This window comes from Cydia amplana, chromosome 4, assembly GCF_948474715.1.
Source record: "Cydia amplana chromosome 4, ilCydAmpl1.1, whole genome shotgun sequence".
Lineage (NCBI taxonomy): Eukaryota > Metazoa > Arthropoda > Insecta > Lepidoptera > Tortricidae > Cydia > Cydia amplana.
The window spans coordinates 4,322,393-4,346,229 of record NC_086072.1 but is presented as its reverse complement, the minus strand read 5'-3'; the positions used below and the strand labels follow the sequence as shown (position 1 = coordinate 4,346,229).

The 23,837-nt window shown below is 37.5% G+C and overlaps 2 protein-coding genes and 1 long non-coding RNA gene across 3 annotated transcripts in view; 1 reads left to right on the top strand and 2 right to left on the bottom strand.

Annotated features, from left to right (window-relative positions):
* The window catches only part of LOC134663121 (uncharacterized), a 135,111-nt gene that overhangs the window by 110,741 nt on the left and 533 nt on the right, over positions 1-23,837 (bottom strand). The window lies entirely within an intron of this gene.
* Positions 5,065-5,781, bottom strand: LOC134663092 (alpha-crystallin A chain-like). Its single transcript, XM_063519421.1, has one exon. The coding sequence runs from the start codon at positions 5,689-5,691 to the stop codon at positions 5,122-5,124; it is 570 nt and encodes a 189-aa protein (XP_063375491.1). The 5' UTR covers positions 5,692-5,781; the 3' UTR covers positions 5,065-5,121.
* Positions 17,605-23,159, top strand: LOC134647444 (macrophage mannose receptor 1). Its single transcript, XM_063501792.1, has 6 exons — positions 17,605-17,611; positions 18,340-18,453; positions 19,543-19,677; positions 20,492-20,692; positions 21,535-21,783; positions 22,954-23,159. Exons 1-6 carry the CDS (start codon positions 17,605-17,607, stop codon positions 23,157-23,159), a joined length of 912 nt encoding a protein of 303 aa, XP_063357862.1.

Genomic DNA, 23,837 nt, shown 5'->3' with positions numbered 1-23,837 from the left:
AACATTCAACATATAAACTATCCTATCTCAGCCATTTCTAAAGTTAAGTATCTTATATTTTGTCATATGATAGACAAATTATTAACAATTTTCATGGTATTTTAGTTTCACAAATTTCGCACATAGTCTTTAATTAATTAAAAAAATAATGAGTTTGTTTCATTGTGTACTAATACTGGTGTTCAGTGAACATCATGTTTCATTGTTTACTACATAAAAATGTTTCATTGTGAGACTAGGGGGTGTTTTTTGAATCAATTAAAAAAACTGCACCAAAGAGTGAAAGAAATTTAAAAATATTTAGCTCCAAAGTAACTCTAATACACATAGAACACAACAAAAAATTAAATAACGCCAATCTAGACTCTATATCTTGGTAAAAAATTGCGAAACATAAATGAAAAATATTACTTTTGTCGCACGAATTCACAATAACGCTCGTAGCAACGTGTTCCTTCTCCGAGGCGCGCTCGCATATTGGGGAGGTGCTGGGGGTCCCTGAGCCTGCCCTTGCTTGACAGACGGCACTAGCTGATAACACCTAGTTTCCGAGATATCGCAAAGTTTCACTGTGTACGATTGTTTCAATGTTCGACAAGTGACCCTACATATTTATTGAATTGAATTGAATATGCGAACAAATGCAGATGAAATACTCAGAGGATCTGTTAACCGAAAGCTGTATCATGGTGTACCGTGGAGACGAATCAAAGTATTCAAACAAAATAAACAGCTTTCCAATTACCAACTGCAACTGACCTTCAAGAGCGTGTAGTTATTTTGACTTCAGGTCTACTTTTGGGGTTTAACTAAAAATGCCCATGATTTAACTTGGGTATGCGTGCCTAACATATTTATGTAACATATTTATATTTATGTTAGCATAAATCAGAATCATTCTACTTTGTAACTTAGATAAAAACATAGATCAATACATCATGGCCTCTGAGTAGTAAATTAGACATTGTTACGCAGTTAGGCATTGCGCAATGCGCAGATTCCCCAGTCGACCCACAGTTATTGTTTCTAGGTAGACATACACTATACAGGTAGATACAGTTACGTAAGGTTTCTGGTTGGCGCCTTACGCTGTGACATCGCATTATGTTTGAGAAACGGCAACATGCGCGGTAGAATGTGATGCTGTAAAGTTAAATCAATACACTCTACCAAACGCATGAACGACCTTCATTCATCCTTGATTTGCCGCCCGCCGCGCCGCCCGGCGGCTTCAGTCAGACGAGTTGTTTACAAATCGAGTACCTAGAACTACGCGCCAAAAATTCGCCCGACTTTTATTCATTGACATAGATATCTAGGGACTGGCTTTACGGGCAATAATAATGAGGCATGACAGGGGCCAGTACAGCGGTGTGAAATCTCTACAACGCGATTAGTTGATGAGTTCGCATTACGCGCGCGATTGGTTGACGAGTTCGCATTATAGGCGGATTAGACTCTCGCAGGCGGATTAGACTCTCGCGCGAGCCACGAGACGAGCCGCGAGCCGCGCCACGAGACGCGAGTCCACCGCTTACACTCGCGTTCGGCTTGTCATTCGGTTATAAACCTTATGCCGTGTCGTTAGTGTTTAAATTATATTAGCTCGACGAGCTTGCGAGCCACGAGACGAGCCGCGAGCCCACCGCTTACACTCTCGTCTCGTGGCGCGGCTCGCGGCTCGTCTCGTGGCTCGCGCGAGAGTTTAAACCGGCTATAATCCGCGTATTACGCGCGCTATTGGTCGCAACTAGTTGCGTAATGGCTCCTCTACACGATGACCCAACGCCGGCCACTCCAAGTGACGCAGCCATACGGTAGAATGAGATAGCAATATCACTTGCCCCCTCTAACGCATAAATGCGTCCCTTGGAGTGGCCGGCGTTGGCCCATCGTGTAGAGAAGCCATTAGACTGCACGATTGGCTGGAATTCATGAGTAACACCGCTGAACTATACTTCGTTTTTTTTAGCATTAGAAATAAGGTAAACAATCTTGATATGTCTTTTAATTGAAAAACACATTTTAAAAATAAGTTACGGTAAATATGTAACAATTATGAATCTAATACGATCTTTTATAGTCTTCTGCTTTCACAAGTAATAGTTATTGATTTTTAAAAAGTGATTTTCAATTAAAAGACATGTCAAAATCGCTTACCTTCTTTCAAGTTCTTTCTAATGCTAAAAAAAACGAACTATAGTAGGTACCATTTTTAGTGCCCCATTAGCCCGTGCTTTAGACGTTATTACGCAGTTAGGCATTGCGCAATGCGCAGATTCCCATAACGGCCATAACCACCCCAGTCGACCCACAGTTAAGGTTCCGTCACACAGGCGCGTTTTCCGGACGGGGCGTGAGCGTTTTATATGTAAAAGCGGCGCGCCCCGCTCACGGCCCGCCCGGAAAACGCGCCTGTGTGACGAAGCCTTTATTTTATGGTCTGAAATAAAAAGGGTGCTATTTTTGGCATTAAATGCATACCTAGTGTATTTTTTTATTCGGTAGACTAAAATGACATTTCATAGTATGAACATCATTTGTGTCATTTCATACTATGAAATGTCATTGTAGTCTACCGAATAAAAAAATAGACTTTACGAATTAGAAATGATTTTGACTAATGAAAGTATCGAAAGATTTGGTGCTCTGCCAGGGGGGCTAGCCAAGATGACAATCGTTTGCGCTACGATAACGAAACGCTTTGTGTCTCTCTATCACTCTTCCATATTAGTGTGATAGTGACAGTTGCGTTTCGTTCGCTTCGGAGCGTAAACGATTGGCATGTTGGCTTCGCACCCAGCTCACAAATAGAACGCACCCATCAAGATAGCCCATCCAAGCCGAGATTGCATTGCCGTGTACTTGAAATAAGATATCACGTATTAGAAATAAATTATTTATGTACATTTTTATCGTGTGGGTGTAATAATTATAGCCAAGTGTCTATATTTGTACATCCACTGTGTATGCGTAGGCTTAAAATATTAATTGTTGATTTAATTAAAGTGTGATAATCATTCAGGTACAATCTAGACTATCTAGAGCAATAAGTACCTTATTAAGCCTACCTATTTCTTAAGAGTCTGACAAACCTTCCATACAATCTAAAACCTAAATTTCGCTCTCATCGCTACATAGTATAAAACAAAGTCGCTTCCCGCTGTCTGTCTGTCCCTATGTATGCTAGATATAGATCTTTAAAACTACGCAACGGATTTTGATGCAGTTTTTTTTTTAATAGATAGAATGATTCCAGAGGAAGGTTTATGTACAAGCCGGGGCGGGTCGCTAGTTTTAATACAAGCTTAAAAAATCATTAACTGGGCAATGTTTGATATTGGTTTTTAGGGTTCCGTAGTCAACTTGAAATAATTGTATTATATGATCTGTGAGTAAGTAAGTAAGTAATCATTTATTGTCAGATTGTGCATGTCAGTTTACAGATATTACAATATTATTAGATTGGTAAGTGTCACAATCAACCGGTTTACGGTATACAATTTCCTTATACCTAAAATACATACAGTACAATTCAAAATACACTAAAAAATTAAATAAATAGCAGAAATACATAATTCAAATAAACTAAGAGTCAATTAAATATTACATGTGCTTACAGCTTACAGCGGCTGAAACCAGTGAGGGCCTACCGCGAACCACGTTCGCCACGTTTGCCTCTCTGTCGCACTTGTAAATTCGTACGTAAGTGTTACTGGGAGGCAACACGGCAACAGACTTATCTTGGCTAGGCCCCCAGTTCCGACATAAGTAGGTAGTTTAATTTTAGTTTATTCTCTTTGTTTGATTTGTCCTACTAATAAATATCTTAAACTTTTCTTTTGGGTAGGTACTTAAGACAATAATTATGTATGATTTAATTAATCTATGTCATATCTATGTAAAGCCGGCTTCCCACGGCCCGTGTTTATTACAGGCCAGGCCGGATCGCGCCACGCCTGTGGATGCCTGTGCGGTTGATTAAGCCGGCTTCCCACGGCCCGTTTTTTCACAGATCTGACCGCGCCTCTACAGGCCGACAGATCGTGGGAACGGTCGCATCCGACGAGGCCTGTGCGCTGTCCCAGGTGAAATGAACCGACGCAGACGCGCCCCTACAGGTACCGTCGCGCCGCGCCGCGACGCGCCTTTGAAGTTACCGACTCCCGACGGATCGGACGGGTGACGACAGGCCTCGTCGGATGCGACCGTTCCCACGATCTTCGGCCTGTAGAGGCGCGGTCAGATCTGTGAAAAAACGGGCCGTGGGAAGCCGGCTTGACATACAATCAAGGAGCAGAACATAGGTAATTATTTTAGCTTACATACCTAAAGGTTCCGTCACACAGGCGCGTTTTCCGGGCGGGGCGTGAGCGTTTTATAATTATGTAAAAGCGGCGCGCGCGCCCCGCTCACGCCTCGCCAGGAAAACGCGCCTGTGTGACGGAACCTTAAAAGTTATGCGTAATATATGTTATGCCAATTTTAATTAGGATTAGGAGTATTTCGTTATGCGAATTAATATAGACCCGTATCCCATTCCACATCTCTGTCGCTTTTGTGACAGCGACGCAGAGAGACTATTTTTGATATTTCGATCTTTTTGATGTCCATTGTAATTATAGAGTAGACCCCCTGTACAATCTGCTGCAGAGATAGCAGACGGGGCTTTTTAAGCAGAGGGTTCGGATCCTATCAATTAAGTGGGTCTATATCAAATAGTCTCTCTGCGTCCCTGTCACAAAAGCGACAGAGATGGGGAATGGGATACATCATTCAAACTTATGTTCGAATGATGTATAGCAGCTATCCCCAAGTCTATACTCTTTTATGACCCCGACTGTACAAAATTATATGTAGGTATAAAGTCGCGTACAAAAATGGTACAAAACATATGGAAATGGGGCAAAACTACATACGCCAGGTGCACTAAGAAGGTACCTAGTACCTACACCTACCTATTCATGCTCTATTTACCCTAATGAAAAGGTAAATTAAATAATTCAAACACAATTATTGTCTTAATTATTTATTGTTTAACATAAAATAAAAGCGGTTTTTACACTTTGAAATAAGTCAGTCTTAGAAAATACTTAATCACATTTTGGAAACACTAAACACCTATTGTGATCCAATTTGCTTGTGCACGGGGCCTGTGTGTGCTATTGGCACTATCCTTTCGCCGGTGGACGGCAACGCCAGCACTTTTGGAGCAGTGACCGTCAGAACACCATCAGAAGACAGGTTAGACTGCACTGTGTCAGGCAAACATCCTTCAGGCAAAGCGTATCTCCTGACAAACTCCCTGGAAACATAGCCGTGCTCATCCCGCTTTTCCTCGTGTTTACCTTCCACAATAACATGTTTGTTGATCACTTTGACGCTTATTTCCTCGGGTTTGAAATGATGCACATCCACATTGATTTGGAATTTCTCGTTGTCCGAAGTTATCGATCCGTCGCACAGTGCCAATTGATTCATGGCTGAGGATAACTGCTCCAAGGGCTTCATAAGCTGTTCAAATGGTTGCAGCATATTGTTCCAGGGTTTAAAGAAGAACTCGGGGTCGAAGAAGGTGCGCGGCACCATTGTTCCATAGGGGAAGTCGATGTAAGGATCCGATCGGAAGATATCCCTCTCCATCTTGCGAAGAGGCCGTTCCCAGTCGTTAAAATGCGGAATGATCGACATTTTGACTAGACGCTTTTTTCACTTTGTTATTATTATTCTCAAGTTCACACTTGCGGTAATTCAGATTGCAACTGGCGGCTAGCCGGCGTTCCGCCGTATTTATAGGCCCCGTTTACAGCGCCACCTAGTTTACTCGTCCGGAAAGTGCTAGAAGATTCAAGTGCAAGGTCCTTATCCGGCAGCATCGAGAATGTCCACGCCAGTATAGAGCGCTCAATATACACATGCACCTTTTCGATTTAGCAGTTTGTTGTTCAAGTCGTTGAGTTTAACGCCATCTCGTGTTGAATAGCAGAACTGCGTTATCAGCTACATAACTAATTTAGAAAATTCTCGCTCCTGCTCGACTGATCTTGAAAGTTGCCGACGTTGCTCGTAAATTCCTAATAAAAATTGGCGCCACCGTTATTTTATTTTATGTTCGGGTTATTATGTCTTTCTCAAAATAAATAACTTGTCATTGTCATAGGGTGGTATTTGATTCCACATATCAAATTTCTTTGTCTACTTAATGTGTATTGCGTCTTACATTATGCTTAATGCAAGAGTGAGACGCAATAACATTGGACAAAGAAATTGGACAGGTGGATTTACCAATTTACCATCCATAGTAATAATTTTATTATACTCACAGAACACCTACCTAGTACCTTCTTGTACCTAGAACCTTTAACACTAGGGTGCATTGGGGTAAATCCGAAGACGGGGTAATTTTGAAAATGGCAAATATCTACTAAACTAGAAAAGCTTTCTACTGTGTAGCAACAGTACGCAAGATGCCATGTAAGCGTTGCAGTGGCATAAGTGTTGCTAAAGTAGGTATGAAGTGTTTCTAGTTTAGTAGATACTTATTTGCCATTTTCAAAATTATCCCGTCTTCGGATTTACCTCAATGCACCCTATATATATCTTCACTTAAGTATTTTTTTTGTAATATGGGTATACCTATACCTACATATTTAAAGGCACGAAATTCAAATTTTCTATGGGACAATATCCCTTCGCGCCTACATTTTTCAAATTTGCCGCCTTTTCTACTGTCAAGATCTGGTTGACCAAGTATAGTACTTAGTACTACTAGCACTACACTTCGTTTTTTTTAGCATTAGAAATAAGGTAAACAATCTTGATGTGTCTTTTAATTGAAAAACACATTTTAAAAATAAGTTACGGTAAATATGTAACAATTATGAATCTAATACGATCTCTTATAGTCTTCTGCTTTCATAAGTAATAGTTACTTGTTGATTTTTAAAAAGTGTTTTTCAATTAAAAGACATGTCAAAATCGCTTACCTTCTTTCAAGTTCTTTCTAATGCTAAAAAAAAACGAACTATAGTAGTTCGCCCCGAACTGAGACAACAATGAGTTTATGTTAAAAAGGGCCTTTCAGATAGAGACGACATCTCGAACAAAATGTTTCCGCACCTCAGAGAAGTGCATGCACTTCTTTGCTTTTAGTACGTCACCGACCACTGACGAGATGCCACACATGTACAGAAAATTAAAAAAAATAATGCCTTCGTGCATGTTAAAAAGTTGCAACAAGAATAGTATTTTATGCAACCGTTGTTTAAGAGGGGTCAAAAAAGGCGAGTGGCGTGAGTAACAATTTGAGGCGAAGCCGAAAATTGTTAATAAAGACGCCACGAGTATTTTTTGACTCAGTTAAACAACGTTGCATACAATACTTTTTCTACGACCAAGCACTTACTTTGAAAAAAAATTATAAATTTAACAAATATTTTTCATTCAACAAAAATAATACTTTAAACAAGTGGAATCATATAGGACAGCTAAGATACGCGACCCGGCCACCGCGCCCCGCGCCCCACGGCCGGTTGGTCAGCGACACCTTCTTGTAACTCATGAGGCCCTGGTACTTGCTCTTAGTTAAATTACAATTTTGGACAGTTTTTTTCTCGATTTTGGCCACAGTAGCCTATGGAGACTAACAAGCAACGCTAAGCGGTGTTCGTAGTCTATGGATCTTGCTATATTACGGGTGTCACATGCGCGTTTCTGACTTCTGAAGCAATTTTATTGTTTCTACTAGTTAGTACTCATCTGTCAGAGATGACAATTAAAATTAGGTTGGCAACAATGTATTTCATACAATATTTTTTAAGTGGTGATTACACGAAGTATCGTAAAAGTACCAAAAAGATACTGCGTGTAATAACAAACCAAAAAGATACTGCGTGTAAAAAAACAAATACTTTTTTGTGGAATAGACTAAAGACTTGTCTTGACAACTATAACATAGGGGTTTAAAGGTGTGTGTACGACCTTTTAAATGACAAATAAAAGTACGGGAGTAGAAAATATAATAAAAGGGATGGAATAACATTTCACCGGTAAGCAATGGAATAACTGTTGATTTACTATTATTTAGTTTTCAAAGTAAATGTTTGGTCGTAGAAAAAGTATTGTATGCAACGTTGTTTAACTGAGTCAAAAAATACTCGTGGCGTCTTTATTAAAAGCATGTTTATGATATCTTCGTTCGCAGATTCCCTTGAGCGTTTCCTCGAATGGTACAATCTGTACCGGCGATAATCCTTATTCCGCGCTTCCCTGGCTTCTTCAGTTAACATTCCAATAGGTAGAGCAGCAGCGGATATTATTTTACTTCCATGGGTCAGTATTTTGTGTACTGTATTTGGCATATATTACCATCAGTACAAGCCAACGAATATGTCAGCTGTTTTATTGCAGTAATCTCAAACTTTTCAGCATCTATTGTGGCACCTAGGGCTTGCAATTCGAATATTCGAATTTGTCGAATATTCGACCTGTTTTGATATTCGAATATTCGGCCGCTCAGGTTTCGAATAATCGATTTTTTTTATTACTATAAAAAAAATCTATGTCATCCGCTGTAGTTACAGTTTCTGTGTGTTTTACGGGTATTTACAGTGAATGAGGAACGGTAGGTACCCAAATACGAAGGAAATAATATTTTTACTGTATTCCTCTCGATAGACTTCGTGAATACAGTGAAACCTAACTCAATTTAAAAGAAAACGAAATCAAAAAGTATGTTATTTTTACGGTGCGTAAGTTTTAAGTTAAAGGGTCATTCTGTTTATTCAGTACAAGCGTACGTTAAGCGAATTTTTGAAGTCTAAACCTTGCCACTTATCGCAATTCTCACATTTAATCATACCAAACCTGCCCAACTTGGTAATCTAACCATGCACCTTTAGCTGACGAATAATCCACCCAGTACTCAACTAACTTTTTCCCTTAAATATTCCAATATTATATAATTAGCCGACCATTAGGAGTAATAACTTGCCAAAACAAATAAAGTCAATAAAGATTCAAAATACAATGAAATTAAAGGCCATTTTACAGGCCTCTGAGTGATTACAAGTTAATTTAAATCGGAAAATAATTACCTACTGAAAAAAATATCTTACATACCTAGGTGTTTGGATGGTTAAAGTTATATTATTTCACGCAACGACGCATTTATAATAAGTTTTATCTAGAAATATTAAATACGTCTAATTTTGGCGTTTTACTTGTTTTTATAAATGTGGGCATCTTATAAATAGTAGGATGATAAAATCTAGTCAATTAAGTGGATTTCTGCCAAATATCCTTAGTTTTAGCAATATGTGATAAAAGCTTTTGAATAAAACGATAATAAACCGATTTCTCGTTCCTTTTCTTATTTTTTATAATATTCGAATAATTATTCGAATATTCGAATACGTCGTCAGAAAAAGTCGAATATTCGAATATCTGAAAGTTTCGAATATTTGCAAGCCCTAGTGGCACCAAAGTTAATTGCCTGTAATATTACTGAAAACCGGTGAATCAGTTCTTCATCTACCCCTGTAACCTCCGCAACTAAACTTGGGTTACTGAAAAATCTCCTGGACGTATTACCATCACTAGATGACCCCATATAACTTGCTTGACGATGTCAACTTTCAAACCCAATCTTTCGTACTACTCTTTTGGAATTCTCTTCTTTTCTGCTTCATTTTGTGGCCGTGTGTCTGCATTTGTACTCCATTTACATCATGACTTATTGTAGGCTGTGTTGGATATTTAATTCTCAGGTTTTCAATTATGCACATGCCGGTCACTTGAGATAGCAATTTCAACTAACTCTGCATTTAAAATGCTGAAACATGCCATAACTACTAAGTAGGTACAATAACGCAAAAAAACAGTGTTATTTTGTCGAATCGATAATTGTAAATGAAGAAGAAGAAAATAATGTACCTATGCATTTTATACCCAAAATCAAGATATTTTTCACCTCAGCAGCTCGAACAAAGGTACTTTACTACTTAAAAACAGTGAGCAAAATCGCATTTTGCTCACTGAGTGAGACAAAATGACATTCAAGTGACCTTAATATTCAAATGTCATTTCAACATGCGGGGTCTAATACAAGTTATAGCAGGTTCAGTTTATTTCATACACAGAAGCTTTACATTAGTAGGAGATCCCGCATAATATATGGTCGACCTTCACCGATATGTCTGACGGATGAAACTTACATATTATGAAAGAAAATATGTTCCTGAACATAAATAAATAGGGTTGCCTAATGAAAAATATGGTAAAGGCTATTTTTAATTGATTTTTGAAAAAAAATATTTTTTTCTTCAAATTTCACCGATCTGTCTGACAAACGAAATAAGTTCCAATGGAAAGTATACAACTTGTACAACATAAATCAACTAGGTTGCCTATCTTTTTCCGGTCACTATTATGTGGTTGCCGTGTTTAAACAGGTGAGTTTTTATCGATAATTGCACTCATCTGTCTGACGCTTCAATTATACATCAAAATGATATAATAGAATACAGTGGCATAGGGTTGCTTGCGAAAATCCGGACACAAATAAGGGTTGCCGGGCTTTTAAATAAAATAAAAAGCGGCCAAGTGCGAGTCGGACTCGCCCATGAAGGGTTCCGTATTTAGGCGATTTATGACGTATAAAAAAAAACTACTTACTAGATCTCGTTCAAACCAATTTTTTATCATTCTCTTATTTTAGAAGTTACGGGGGGGGGGGGGGGGACACATTTTACCACTTTGGAAGTGTCTCTCGCGCAAACTATTCAGTTTAGAAAAAAATGATATTAGAAACCTCAATATCATTTTTGAAGACCTATCCATAGATACCCCACACGTATGGGTTTGATGAAAAAAAAATTTTTGAGTTTTAGTTCGAAGTATGGGGAACCCCAAAAATGTATTGTTTTTTTTCTATTTTTGTGTGAAAATCTTAATGCGGTTCACAGAATACATTAGACTTAGCGATAACTCAAATGCTTGGATTCTATTATCTCTATCCCTTTCACGTCTTTAGCAAAAAGAAAGAGACAAAAAATGTTCAAACTACATTCAACGGTACATTGACGGTTTATAATTTATAATAGACCCCCGAAAAACATCAGAACGCATAGTTCCACAATACATACGAGTATAGATTCTTAATAATTATTTAATGAAAATAAAATTTAAGATTTCATAAAAACTGAGAAAAACACTATATTTTACGTTATTTATTGTACGATTAAAATAATGAACTCAAAAAATACACAGATTATCACGTAAAATAAATAATTATAGTTTTAAGAATCCTTACTATAGTTTACAAATAGTAAGTATCCGCAATTCGGACCGTATCTTACAATGTTTTTTTTTTTACAAAAAAAAGTTGTCGATTGAAGTGTCAATCAATTGATGGTCGTTGTTTCCATATATTACCTATTTAACTGAAATTTACTACGTTTTGTTTTTGTGTTTCATTGTGGTAATTCAACTTAATTGTTAGCATATCTTAAGAAAGCATGAGTGAATAGGTAAGTGATGAAGGAGGATTACATCTTTCAGGTTGTCTAATATGTTCTCGCACTGCTGAGGTGAAAAGTTTTGTGAACTACCCGAGATCAAAGTTATTTACATCTCGTGCGCTTAAGATTCTAAATTACTATAGGTACTATAGAATCTTTCACTTGCACGGGACTCAAAATAAGCACTCGAAGAAATATCAAACTTTGATCTCTTGTTGTACTTATAAAACTATATTTATTAATCACCCTCAATAAGGTGTTCACCTCATTAAGATGTTTCCTTACATTAAGTACGCTCATTAGTTATATGGTCATTATTCAAATGTTTGCAGGCCCCGGCAGTTGGAATCAATTAAGTAATTATCTCAGATACTTAAGGTATCATTTGTGCTATTTTTCGATGGAGCGGTCGCTGGCGGAAGGAAGTAATACTCTTTTGAATAATGAAAATTGTCAAAATAATGACTATGTTGTTTTCGCCCAAGCCATACTCAAATTAAGCCACAAAGTCACTAATATTATATAACATATAGATAGCTTAATATATGCTCCTGTAACTAAAATAAATATTTTGTATACTTTAGCGCTGGTTTCAGAAATACATATATGACCTTCAATAAACAAGTTTTTTGACGGAAAATTAGCATCGTGTACTTTAGTCTAAATAAATTTTGGGGGCTCCCCATACTTAGAACTGAAACTCAAAATTTTTTTTTTCATCAAACCCATACGTGTGGTCTCTAATATCATTTTTTTCGAAACTGAATAGTTTGCGCGAGAGACACTTCTAAAGTGGCAAAATGTGTCCCCCCATCCCTGTAACTTCTAAAATACTTATTGAGGTTTCTAATATCATTTTTTTCTAAACTGAATAGTTTGCGCGAGAGACACTTCCAAAGTGGTAAAATGTGTGTCCCCCCCCTGTAACTTCTAAAATAAGAGAATGATAATTGATAAAACTAAAAAAAAATTTTTTGTCCCGAAATTTATTAGAATATTGTGGTTACCCTGTTTTTATTTCCTTAGGCGGTCGATTCTAAAGCGTATCAAATAGGCACAGTCACGTTTAAAACAACACAAGCTTAATAATTCAATAAAAACCAGTGAGAGACCCATCGATTTCCATATAGCCCCAACCAGGAAATATTTGGTACACGTCTTTAAAAAATCATTACTCGTTCTGTGTTTACAATTCACACATGTGTAGTACATATAATAATGGAGAAAGATGCGTTTTATCCATTAAAAATATATAAAAAAAATTTTTTGAAATAAAATATGGAGTTATTGCGGTTTTACTCCAAAAATTGTACCGAATAGCCCCATTTTACGGTACGTTAGTTTGATTTGGTTGTTGCAGTTAGTTGTATTTTATAATTGTTGATGTATTATTATTTTTTGCTTGTATGTAAATTAGGGCTTTCAGATATTCGAATATTCGACTTTTTCTGACGACGTATTCGAATATTCGAATAATTATTCGAATATTATAAAAAATAAGAAAAGGAACGAGAAATCGGTTTATTATCGTTTTATTCAAAAGCTTTTATCACATATTGCTAAAACTAAGGATATTTGGCAGAAATCCACTTAATTGACTAGATTTTATCATCCTACTATTTATAAGATGCCCACATTTATAAAAACAAGTAAAACGCCAAAATTAGACGTATTTAATATTTCTAGATAAAACTTATTATAAATGCGTCGTTGCGTGAAATAATATAACTTTAACCATCCAAACACCTAGGTATGTAAGATATTTTTTTCAGTAGGTAATTATTTTCCGATTTAAATTAACTTGTAATCACTCAGAGGCCTGTAAAAAGGCCTTTAATTTCATTGTATTTTGAATCTTTATTGACTTTATTTGTTTTGGCAAGTTATTACTCCTAATGGTCGGCTAATTATATAATATTGGAATATTTAAGGGAAAAAGTTAGTTGAGTACTGGGTGGATTATTCGTCAGCTAAAGGTGCATGGTTAGATTACCAAGTTGGGCAGGTTTGGTATGATTAAATGTGAGAATTGCGATAAGTGGCAAGGTTTAGACTTCAAAAATTCGCTTAACGTACGCTTGTACTGAATAAACAGAATGACCCTTTAACTTAAAACTTACGCACCGTAAAAATAACATACTTTTTGATTTCGTTTTCTTTTAAATTGAGTTAGGTTTCACTGTATTCACGAAGTCTATCGAGAGGAATACAGTAAAAATATTATTTCCTTCGTATTTGGGTACCTACCGTTCCTCATTCACTGTAAATACCCGTAAAACACACAGAAACTGTAACTACAGCGGATAACATAGATTTTTTTTATAGTAATAAAAAAAAATCGAATATTCGAAACCTGAGCGGCCGAATATTCGAATATCAAAACAGGTCGAATATTCGACAAATTCGAATATTCGAATATTCGAATTGCAAGCCCTAATGTAAATTCAATGTTGACGGCGTGTAAAAGGGTCATTATTTGATTTGGTGTAAATCGCATGTCGCCGGCGTTTTTCGGTAGGTACTAAACGAAGTTGGATCTTTATCGTGTCTTATACTTATAAGTAGTAAATAAAAAAATATTTATACATGCATGCCGTTTCCCATTTCACGATATCTTTAGAAGATCTATGTTTTTTAAGGCTCCAAAGGGTCAAAATGTCACTACCAACGCGTGTCGCCTGATCAGATTTCATCAAAACATGAGCTAAAAGTTAATTTAAATGTAAATTAATGGCTAGAATTTACTAAGTGCCTAAAACTATATTAGTTAGTACATTCATTATTGATTGCACAAATTAAATTGTGTCCTCCAGAATTAAATGGCACCATCGAACTTTACCGGCCCTCGTGGTACCGTCATTCCGTGTTTCCGTGGATGCTACTTGCACATCATATAGCTGTCCAATAGAAAGCAGTGTTGAGATCCTGCCGCTGCCCCCGCGCGCCCTTCGTCGCCTAGTAATCGACAGTGAGAACACACTTCATCAACATTTGTGTCCGCATATATTTTATTTTCAATTGATTTTCAAATAATAAGACGATTACCGTGGTTTCGTTCAAAAAAATTGTCAGGTTCTGTAAATTAAAGATTTTTCAGATTTTTACCGTGGACATGCCAATTTACACGAAATCAAATAATGACCCAAGAGTGCCCTTGTGGCCTATTTGCTGAATAAATGTTGAAGTTTGAAGTTATTAAACAACATGAGCTCATAATTATTATTTATTCTCGAACTTTTCTGATATGATGGGTCTTTCCAGAAAAACAAACATTATCCTGGAAAAATACGTCTGATAGGACCTAACAGAATCACAATTGTGGACCTTATGGCTAAGGAATAAAGTTTATAGTGTAGGTACCTATAGTGTAGTGAACTGTAGTGTATTATGTTATATGTATTCTGCCCCCTTAAGCCAATTAGCGGTACTTATCTCAAATCAAAATTTAATGCAAACATAGACTTTAAACTCACACACACAAACACACTCATTTACAACTAAGTATTTTTGTTTTTGAGATACCGCTAATTGGCTTAAGGGGGCAGTATTGACAGTCTGCTATAAAAGGTTTGACAATTAAACATTATTGTTTAGCTGATCGTCAAAAGTATCATACGGTTTAGGTCAGTGAAGTAGTAGGTATGACGGGAACCAAGTTTTTTCTGTGTTTTTGTTCGCTGCTGGTTATAACCATCAGTTTTATTGGTAAGTCATTAAAGCTAACAAGTGTCATTTCCATATAATTTTGCGAGATATGTCGATTTTACGTTTTTCAAAGTCCCCGCGCACTTACTGGTACAAGGTACAAGTACCTACAACCTACAAATTAAATTCGAGTTATCTATCTAATACCTTTAAACGATCAATGCTTGTATATTTATTTATATATTTATATGTATATATATTTCGGGGATCTCGGGAACGGCTCTAACGATTTCGATGAAATTAGCTATATGGGGGTTTTCGGGGGTGAGAAATCGATCTAGCTAGGTTTTATCTAAAAAAAAACGCGCATTTTTGAGTTTTTATATATTTTCCGAGCAAAGCTCGTTCTCCCAGATATTGAACTCTTATAGAAATAAAAGAAAGTTCCTAATTCAAAAGCGCAATAAGTGACTTGGGTCTTACGAGGATAAATGGGGCATTATCTATGATAAGGGACCTTATTGTCGATGGCGCTTAAGACGCACAGCGTCGCGCGGCATAGTATTTATATCGGAGCATCGTTAATAATGGCGTAAGCGCCATCGCCAATAAGGTCCCTTTTCATAGATGACGTCACAAATATGTATATGGAATACGAAAAAGCGGCCAAGTGCGAGTCGGACTCGCCCATGAAGGGTTCCGTATTTAGGCGATTTATGACGTAGGTATAAAAAAAAAACTACTTACTAGATCTCGTTCAAACCAATTTTCGGTGGAAGTTTACATGGTAATGTACATCATATATTTTTTTTAGTTTTATCATTCTCTTATTTTAGAAGTTACAGGGGGGGGGGACACACATTTTACCACTTTGGAAGTGTCTCTCGCGCAAACTATTCAGTTTAGAAAATATGATATTAGAAACCTCAATATCATTTTTGAAGACCTATCCATAGATACCCCACACGTAGGGTTTGAGATCCGGATATCCGAAATATCCGGATATCCGTCAAATCTAAGATCCGGATCCAACGTCTCATAGGATCCGGATATTTCGGATCTCACGGATCCGTTAAATATTGCATTGGTCGCGTTAATGGTACGCGATAACGTCATAAAATAAATACAAATATTGCTTAAACTAAACAGTAGTAACAGTAACAGTATTAAAACGAGCTACCTGCATGCCTCCTGGCTGGAATAAGGGTAAATATTTGTATGTTTTAAAGTAATTGTTATCAGGTTTTCGCTCAGTCGCCTTTGGGTCGTCTACCTGAAACATCATTAGTGCTTGTGCGTGTTGTTATCAGTGACTTTTTTGTGTTATCGTGTCGGTTCCCAGTCTTCTGTTAACATAAATAACATGTGCTGCTAACTGAGTAACTAATATTGATATTTTTTTCTCGTTATTAAGAAGCTGTAGACCAAATTTCCCGAAACTTTTGTAGTAATTTTACATTATTTTGCAGTAATTAACTGGATTTATATATACCTATAATGGAAGATTGTTGTAATGGGGACTGAATAAATGAGTTAGATACTATTTTCTAAGCCATTTTTCTCAGTCGAGCGACTGAAGGTATAGCTATTTTACCAAGGTAAAGGAAGTACGTTTTTTAATAGTATAAATTATATCACACCACACCGGTATAAAATAATAAAAGTACATAAATGTAACTTTTTCTCCATTTTCTATTTTGTGAGCTTATAATGGCAAATTTAAGAAAAAACGCCGATGTTAAAGCGGTGTTTTTAGGCACCTTTAGAATTAATTCTTCTGAGCAGATATATAGAAATAAATTTGCTTTAATTACTTCATTTTTGGCGTTTTCGGTTACAAATCGACTACGGCCTCCTAAAAAAAATGCATAATATTATTAATAGGAATACCTAATTAAGACTACACTTAATATCTTATTATACTTATTTATATCGTTTTGAGATAATAATAATAATTATTAATAATTGTAATTAACTAAAATATGAACATTTTACATTTTACTAGCTGTTCCTTGTATGTAAGTTATAAATTTCGTCACCTTTCTTGATACAGATCCGTATTATCCGCATTATCCGGATATCCGGATCCGTCAAATTTTAATATCCGAAATATCCGGATCCGAAAAATTGACGGATCTTGCAAACCCTACCCACACGTATGGGATTGATGAAAAAAAAAATTTTTGAGTTTCAGTTCGAAGTATGGGGAACCCCAAAAATTTATTGTTTTTTTTCTATTTTTGTGTGAAAATCTTAATGCGGTTCACAGAATACATCTACTTACCAAGTTTCAACAGTATAGTTCTTATAGTTTCGGAGAAAAGTGGCTGTGACATACGGACGGACAGACAGACGGACAGACGGACAGACAGACAGACAGAGAGACATGACGAATCTATAAGGGTTCCGTTTTTTGCCATTTGGCTACGGAACCCTAAAAATGAAAGGTAACTTTTTTACGAGTAGGTTTGTATACCTACATACCTAAAGTCAGTTTCATTTTCAATGTTATTGACACTACTTGTAACAGTTGGAATTGTAACTTTCTGTGCCTATTTTAAAATTCGCTTTGTTTTGTTGTTTATATCAGTGCAACTCCAGAGAGAAAATAAAATTATGTGACAGAGACCAAAAGTTGGGGAGTCAGTGTGAACAATATTAATATAGGTACTTACTGATTATACACATATTCATTGGTTTATTAGAAAACACGACAGTCTTAAGTGCATTGTGAATATTGGATTGACCAAAAACAAAAACGATACCTACCTATAGTCTGTCAAGCTGGATATTTCAGTAGGTAGGCAGCAATGTAAAGCAAACTAAAGTATGGCATCCCTAGGAAACGAACAAAAAGCAGCAAAGTATAGAGTTAGACCAAGAAAAGTCTGCAGCGATTTTGATAGCCCACGCAGTGCAAGTGTTATTTACACGTCATAAATTCATAGAAGTTTGGCGTTTAAAATGACACTTGCACTGCGTGGGCTATCAAAATCGCTGCAGACTTTTCTCGGTCTGACTCTATCAAACAACGATTAAATGTAAACAAAACAGTTCCACAGATAAGCTATAAATGACGCGATTTTCGAACAATTCAAACGTCGCGATTTTTTAAATTTGCCGCCTTTTTCTACTGACGAGATTTGCTTAACCCAGTATATTTACCTGGTTACAGAGGCCAATCCGGTGCAACGAGACTACAGCTACTACCCCAAGACAGGCGGCTGGCTAAAGCTACACTTGGAACCCGCAACATGGAGGGATGCGCGGCTGATTTGCGCGCAAGAAGGTAACCAGTAACCACTACCACAGAATGCTGCTGCTGCTCACGCCCCGCTCAAGCCGCGCCCGGAAAACGCGCCCGTGTGCCGAAGCCTTAAATAATAGTACTAGGTACAGAAGACTCACTCTCTAACAAAACGCGTCTGTTACGATCAGCACAAATATGGCCGCTAGGTGGCGACAGCGCCACGCGCGGCTTATGGCTAGCCACCAAAATTGGTGTGGAACGGATGTACTTTTAGCTACCTACCTGTAGCAAAGCGACGAAATCGCGGAGTGAGCCACGCCTGCCCCTACGAACATAGCTCCTACAGAGAGAACCGGCAGCCCGTAATTCTAGCTAAGACCTTTAGACGGCCTGATTCGAACTTTAAGATACGTCAAAAATTTGATAAGGATGGATCGGATATGTCATCAGTGCCAAAAGTGACGTTTTTGCTTGAAGAAATGTCACTTTTGACACTGATATATCCGATCCATTTCGTATCTTTAGCAAATTTTACAAGCTTTTTATTAACTTGCAATCTACCTATGTAGTTATGTACCCACAGACAAGACATCCTCTAGACTGAGCATAGTAACGCCACCCCCTCTGCCACTTATACGGTAGTTTTACTCCATCTTCGAGTCAATCCCGTGCCGTGATTGGTCCGTGTCTTTGAACGGACCAATGACGGCACGGGATTCTCTCACCTCGTCCCCCCGCACCCCCGTATTTTTGGCAGCGTCGGTTTCATGAAATAATTGCTCTAAACTCAGTCTAGAGGAGTCCTAGTCTATGTATGTACCCTACCTACAGTATTTCCGGTCACTGCCTACCTATGTCTGTAGTTCTGTACGGGTCAAATCTTGCATTGCAAGTAAAATTTGACCTAAGTACTTCCCAACTTCCAATGAAGCTGGAAACTTGCCTACATTATGTAAGTCGGGTGACAATGCAATATTATGGTACCTATCGAGCTGATCTGACGATGAGACACGAGGTAGCCATAGGAACTCTGTGATAAAATAACGCAACCTCTTAATTGTGTTTTTAGAATTGTCTCGATGAGTATTAGTTGCCTGATGATATGTGACGTTAATATTTTCTTTACAGATGCTGTACTCGCTTCACCTGAGAACGATGCTTTACAACAAGCAATCCGTAATGTATTGAGCAAGTCCCAGACATTGAAAGTGTTTACTGGAATACATGATACTTACGCCACTGGGCACTACTACTCTATGGAAGGTATGATATGACACGCCTTCGCTCGAAAATATTGCACCATATCTTTGGCCTATCCTCGAGTAGATGACGATACTTTTTGACAATTAACAAATTTAACACATATCAGTGAAAGAATAAGGATCAAAGTCAAATGGCGTTCTAAAAGTTAATCGTTCTGTCGAAAGATGGCAGTAAATGTACTGTGACCTGTGACTACAAAATTTAGTATGACAATAATTCTCTATTCACTCTATTCTCTTTGTACATACTAAGGCTGCGATTAATTTCTTACGGTTTCAGTCTTGCAAGTGCATGCGCTTATGAAGCATGCCGTACGTTATACTTTTTGCGTGAAACCGCAGGAAATTAATCGCAGTGCGTTCTAATCTAAGCCTTAGTCCGGCTAGTGAGCTCAGAGTTTAGTCACAGATTATATAATGGTTGGTTGGTATATACAAATGGGAGAAAGCATGAGGTTACTCTTAGTAGGCGGAGATAAGAGGAGACGTTCGGGGGAGGGGAGGGTGCGGTGCGGAGTAGAGATGTAGAGAACGAATGTTATTGAGTGATTCCCGCACGTGTTCTCGCATCTCCACCTCAATGGAAAGGCAACACGAAACATGACATAGGTATATACCTATGTCCTACCTATATTTTCTTAACTACCTAGTTAAGAAAATAAAAGTGGAAAATAACTTGTCCAGTGGGTGTGGGTGCCCCATTTAGACGGTTCAAGAACTAGCGTACGTGTTCTGTACTTAGCAATTTATCGTTAAATTGCATGCAAGTTTTTGAACCATCTAAATGAGACTTTATTGATCTTTTGCTGTTTCAGGCACCCGATTATCTAACATGTCGGTATTGGTACACGAGGAGTCTTTCAACGCCAGTCGTACTGAGAACTGCTTGCATCTCACTAAAAATGATAAGGGTGAGAGCATAGTGACCCGCGGTAGCTGTTCGGTGGCTCTGCCTTTTGTCTGCTTTACGAGGAAGAGCCCCGGAAGCGTTGTGGACTGTGGAACAGATGATAAAGGTACAACTCCAAACTCCAAATATCTTATACTAGCTTAAGAAATGATGACTATGATAACTATCCTATGTCCTTCCCATACCAAATTTCATCTAAATCGGTTCAGCGGTTTAAGCGTGATGAAGAGGTAACAGACAGACATTTTCGCATTTATAATAGGTATTATTTACTAGGGATAATATTGTCATGATAGGTATTGTGTTGGTATGCGACGACAACGATACTGTTATTATTATTTTTTTATAGTATATTGGATTATTAAACATTCAGAATACAATAAGTATTAGGTACAATTTCCAAATTGTTCACAAAGGCCCTGCAAAATTGTTTTAACAGTCTGACTGCAGAGTTTGAGTTTGAAGTAGATGTAGATATCTAATTAAATATTTTCATAGCATTTTCTTGTCTTCTCATGAAAGTTTACTGGGGTTGGCGTCGATACTACAAGGCCCCGGTACGAGAGGCCGTGTAATCAAATTAGATTAACCTAAAAAAAAATCATAAAAATTAGGGAGAAGGTAGGTCTTGAGAGGAAGTAGATGTGATGTTAAACCACAGACAAGACATCCTCTAGACTGAGCATAGTAGCGCTCTACCCCCTCTGCCACAAATGTTATACGGTAGTTTTACTCCATTTTCGAGTCAAAGTGTCTTTGTGTGACGTCCGTGTCTTTGAACGGACCAATCACGGCACGGGACTCGCTCACCTCGTCCCCCGCTCCCCAGTATATTTGGCAGCATCGGTTTCATGAAATAATTGCTCTAAACTCCGTCTAGAGGATTCCTAGTCTATGTGTTAAACACTTCCTGACAACATCTGGAGCTAACTAATACTTGTTTTGCAGATTATAAATATGAGGCCCGAACAAACCGCTGTTACAAGTTCCATACGCAGGAAAAGAACTGGTCTTCAGCCTTCGCCACCTGCTCCGACGAGGGCGCGTACTTAGCAGTCATCAACAGTGAGACTGAGTCTCAGGTCTTCCAAGAGCTGTACGCTAAAGCCAACGCCAGTGTGGAGGAGCCTCTTTATGAGGTCATATTTGTCGGCTTTACTGACTTGGGAGATCACAAGACGTGGATGACTATACACGGTGAGTTGTTTTGTGAATGTTAAAGCCCAACACATTTCAAATATACGGTTAGAGTTTGTGCGGAAAGAGAAGAGTCGTAGAATGTATAGGCTCTGGATTACATTCCACGACTCTTCTCTTTCCGCACAGACTCTATTCGTATTAAAAAACGTTCTTACTTAAACTACCTGCACACTACGATAGTACATCGTAGGATAACATTATTTGACATCTCTACAGCAATTCTCTAGCTAGAATATACAGAGATGTGACTTATTTGAAATACTTGTATTTAAAATGCAAATACAAAATGCAAAATACCTATTTTGTATTTTGTATTTAAATACCTTTTGAAGAAAACTATTTTGTATTTTATTTGAAATAGTTTTGGGACCTATTTTCTATTTTCAAAATACAAAATACTTTATAGTAGGTAGGTAATGTAGGTAGGAGTTACAATCTCTTCTGATGTTACAATCCTGGCAACTCTCTCATTCTTTTAACATGGAACTGTTGAATCTGTTTAGTAACGTCGCACATAAAGTGTAATCTTGAGTGTTGGGAGGGTTTCAAGGCACGAGAGGAGAACAAACTTTTCTGCCCTGGTGAAACACAATCGAGACGTTTTCATCACACTAACGAGAGGCATTATACTAGCTGTGAAACATTACAAAGTAATGCTTTTAAAAGTTGGCCGATATAAAACAATTCATACCTACATCCTACCGGTTAATATGAGCAACTAGAAATTTGCACTTTAGATATGGGATTGACTTCAAAGAATAAAGAGAGTCTTTTCAACTCGGAAATTCCGAGTAAGTAATACTTCTTAATTCAGACTAGGTATTCACTACTCAGAATACCTTTTATTGAAAAGTATTTGTATTTTAAAAAAGTATTTTGAAAATACCTATTTCGTATTTTGTATTTAAATACAAATTCAAAAACTATTTTGTAATTTGCATTTGAAATAGTATTATCAAGGAAGTATTTGTATTTTGTATTTAAATACTTTTTATAAAGTATTTTTCGCATCTCTGAGAATATAGACCAATTTGAATAAGTACTCAATGTTGTGACAGACTGTTAATAATTGAACATCTTTGTGCAAACACGTACCATCAGACTTGGAGTAGCATTTACATTGACTTCATATAGTTTGTCTCTTTATTGGAATTTTATTATTTTCAGGACAATCTCTGCAGCATGCGGGCTTCAACAAATGGGAACCAGGGCAGCCAGAGGACCAGGAAACCCACTGTGGAGCCATGTATGGCGAAGATGGCTTACTGGATGACTACTGGTGTCAAGAACTTTGCTCATTTATTTGCGAGCTGAATCCACCGAAACCTGTAAATAACCCAGACGAAAAACTTGAAGATATCAATATGGTTTAGACCGTTGCTGTTTTGTTAGATTTCTCTAAACTTTGCTAATTCATAAATATATGGATTGTCTAAATACTCGTACGCCTATTTTTATTTTCAAACTGAAAGCCATAACAGACAGGCGATCTTGCGAACCGGACCGTGATCTTGGTCCGTCCGAGGCCTGTTCGATCGTGTGGAAGGTGATCCGCCGTATGTCCATTAAGGACGCATCACGTAGCTATACCCAAGTGAGAGCGGGAAAGTGATATGCTTACCGGATTATGTACGTTGTACGCCCGTCTGTTACAAGTTTTATACCTCTTAAGTATCTTATTAGAAAGCGTAAAAATACTGCAGTAAAAGGGGATAGTGTATTACATCCGTAGGGCTTAAAAGTAAGAAATATATCTGATCACATGTGATCTGAGGCATTGAGGCATTATTTGATGCCCGAGATGCCAGAAAGCTGCAACTGCGTTTAGCGCAGCGGGCCGAAAGTAGACGCTTTCAGGCCGTAGATCGCATAGGTAATAAATTTACTTACATTATTTATTTATTTACTTGTGCCGCAAAATAAAAACAAATAAAATTTACAATGTCAATAAAGGTAACAGGCAACAGGCAGTAATATTATATCGTTGGAAGTAATCTCTTGCAGACAAGGCAACATAGCAAGTAGAAAGGTGTAAAAACATAAAGTTTTAG

What these genes read in the sequence shown, in the direction of transcription:
- LOC134663092 (XM_063519421.1), bottom strand. Translation starts at nt 5,691, where the DNA reads ATGTCGATCATTCCGCATTTTAACGACTGGGAACGGCCTCTTCGCAAG.
- LOC134647444 (XM_063501792.1), top strand. An exon ending in GCACTACTACTCTATGGAAG is followed by an intron (nt 19,678 to 20,491) that starts GTATGATATGAC and finishes TTGCTGTTTCAG; the next exon opens with GCACCCGATTATCTAACATG. An exon ending in CTGTGGAACAGATGATAAAG is followed by an intron (nt 20,693 to 21,534) that starts GTACAACTCCAA and finishes CTTGTTTTGCAG; the next exon opens with ATTATAAATATGAGGCCCGA.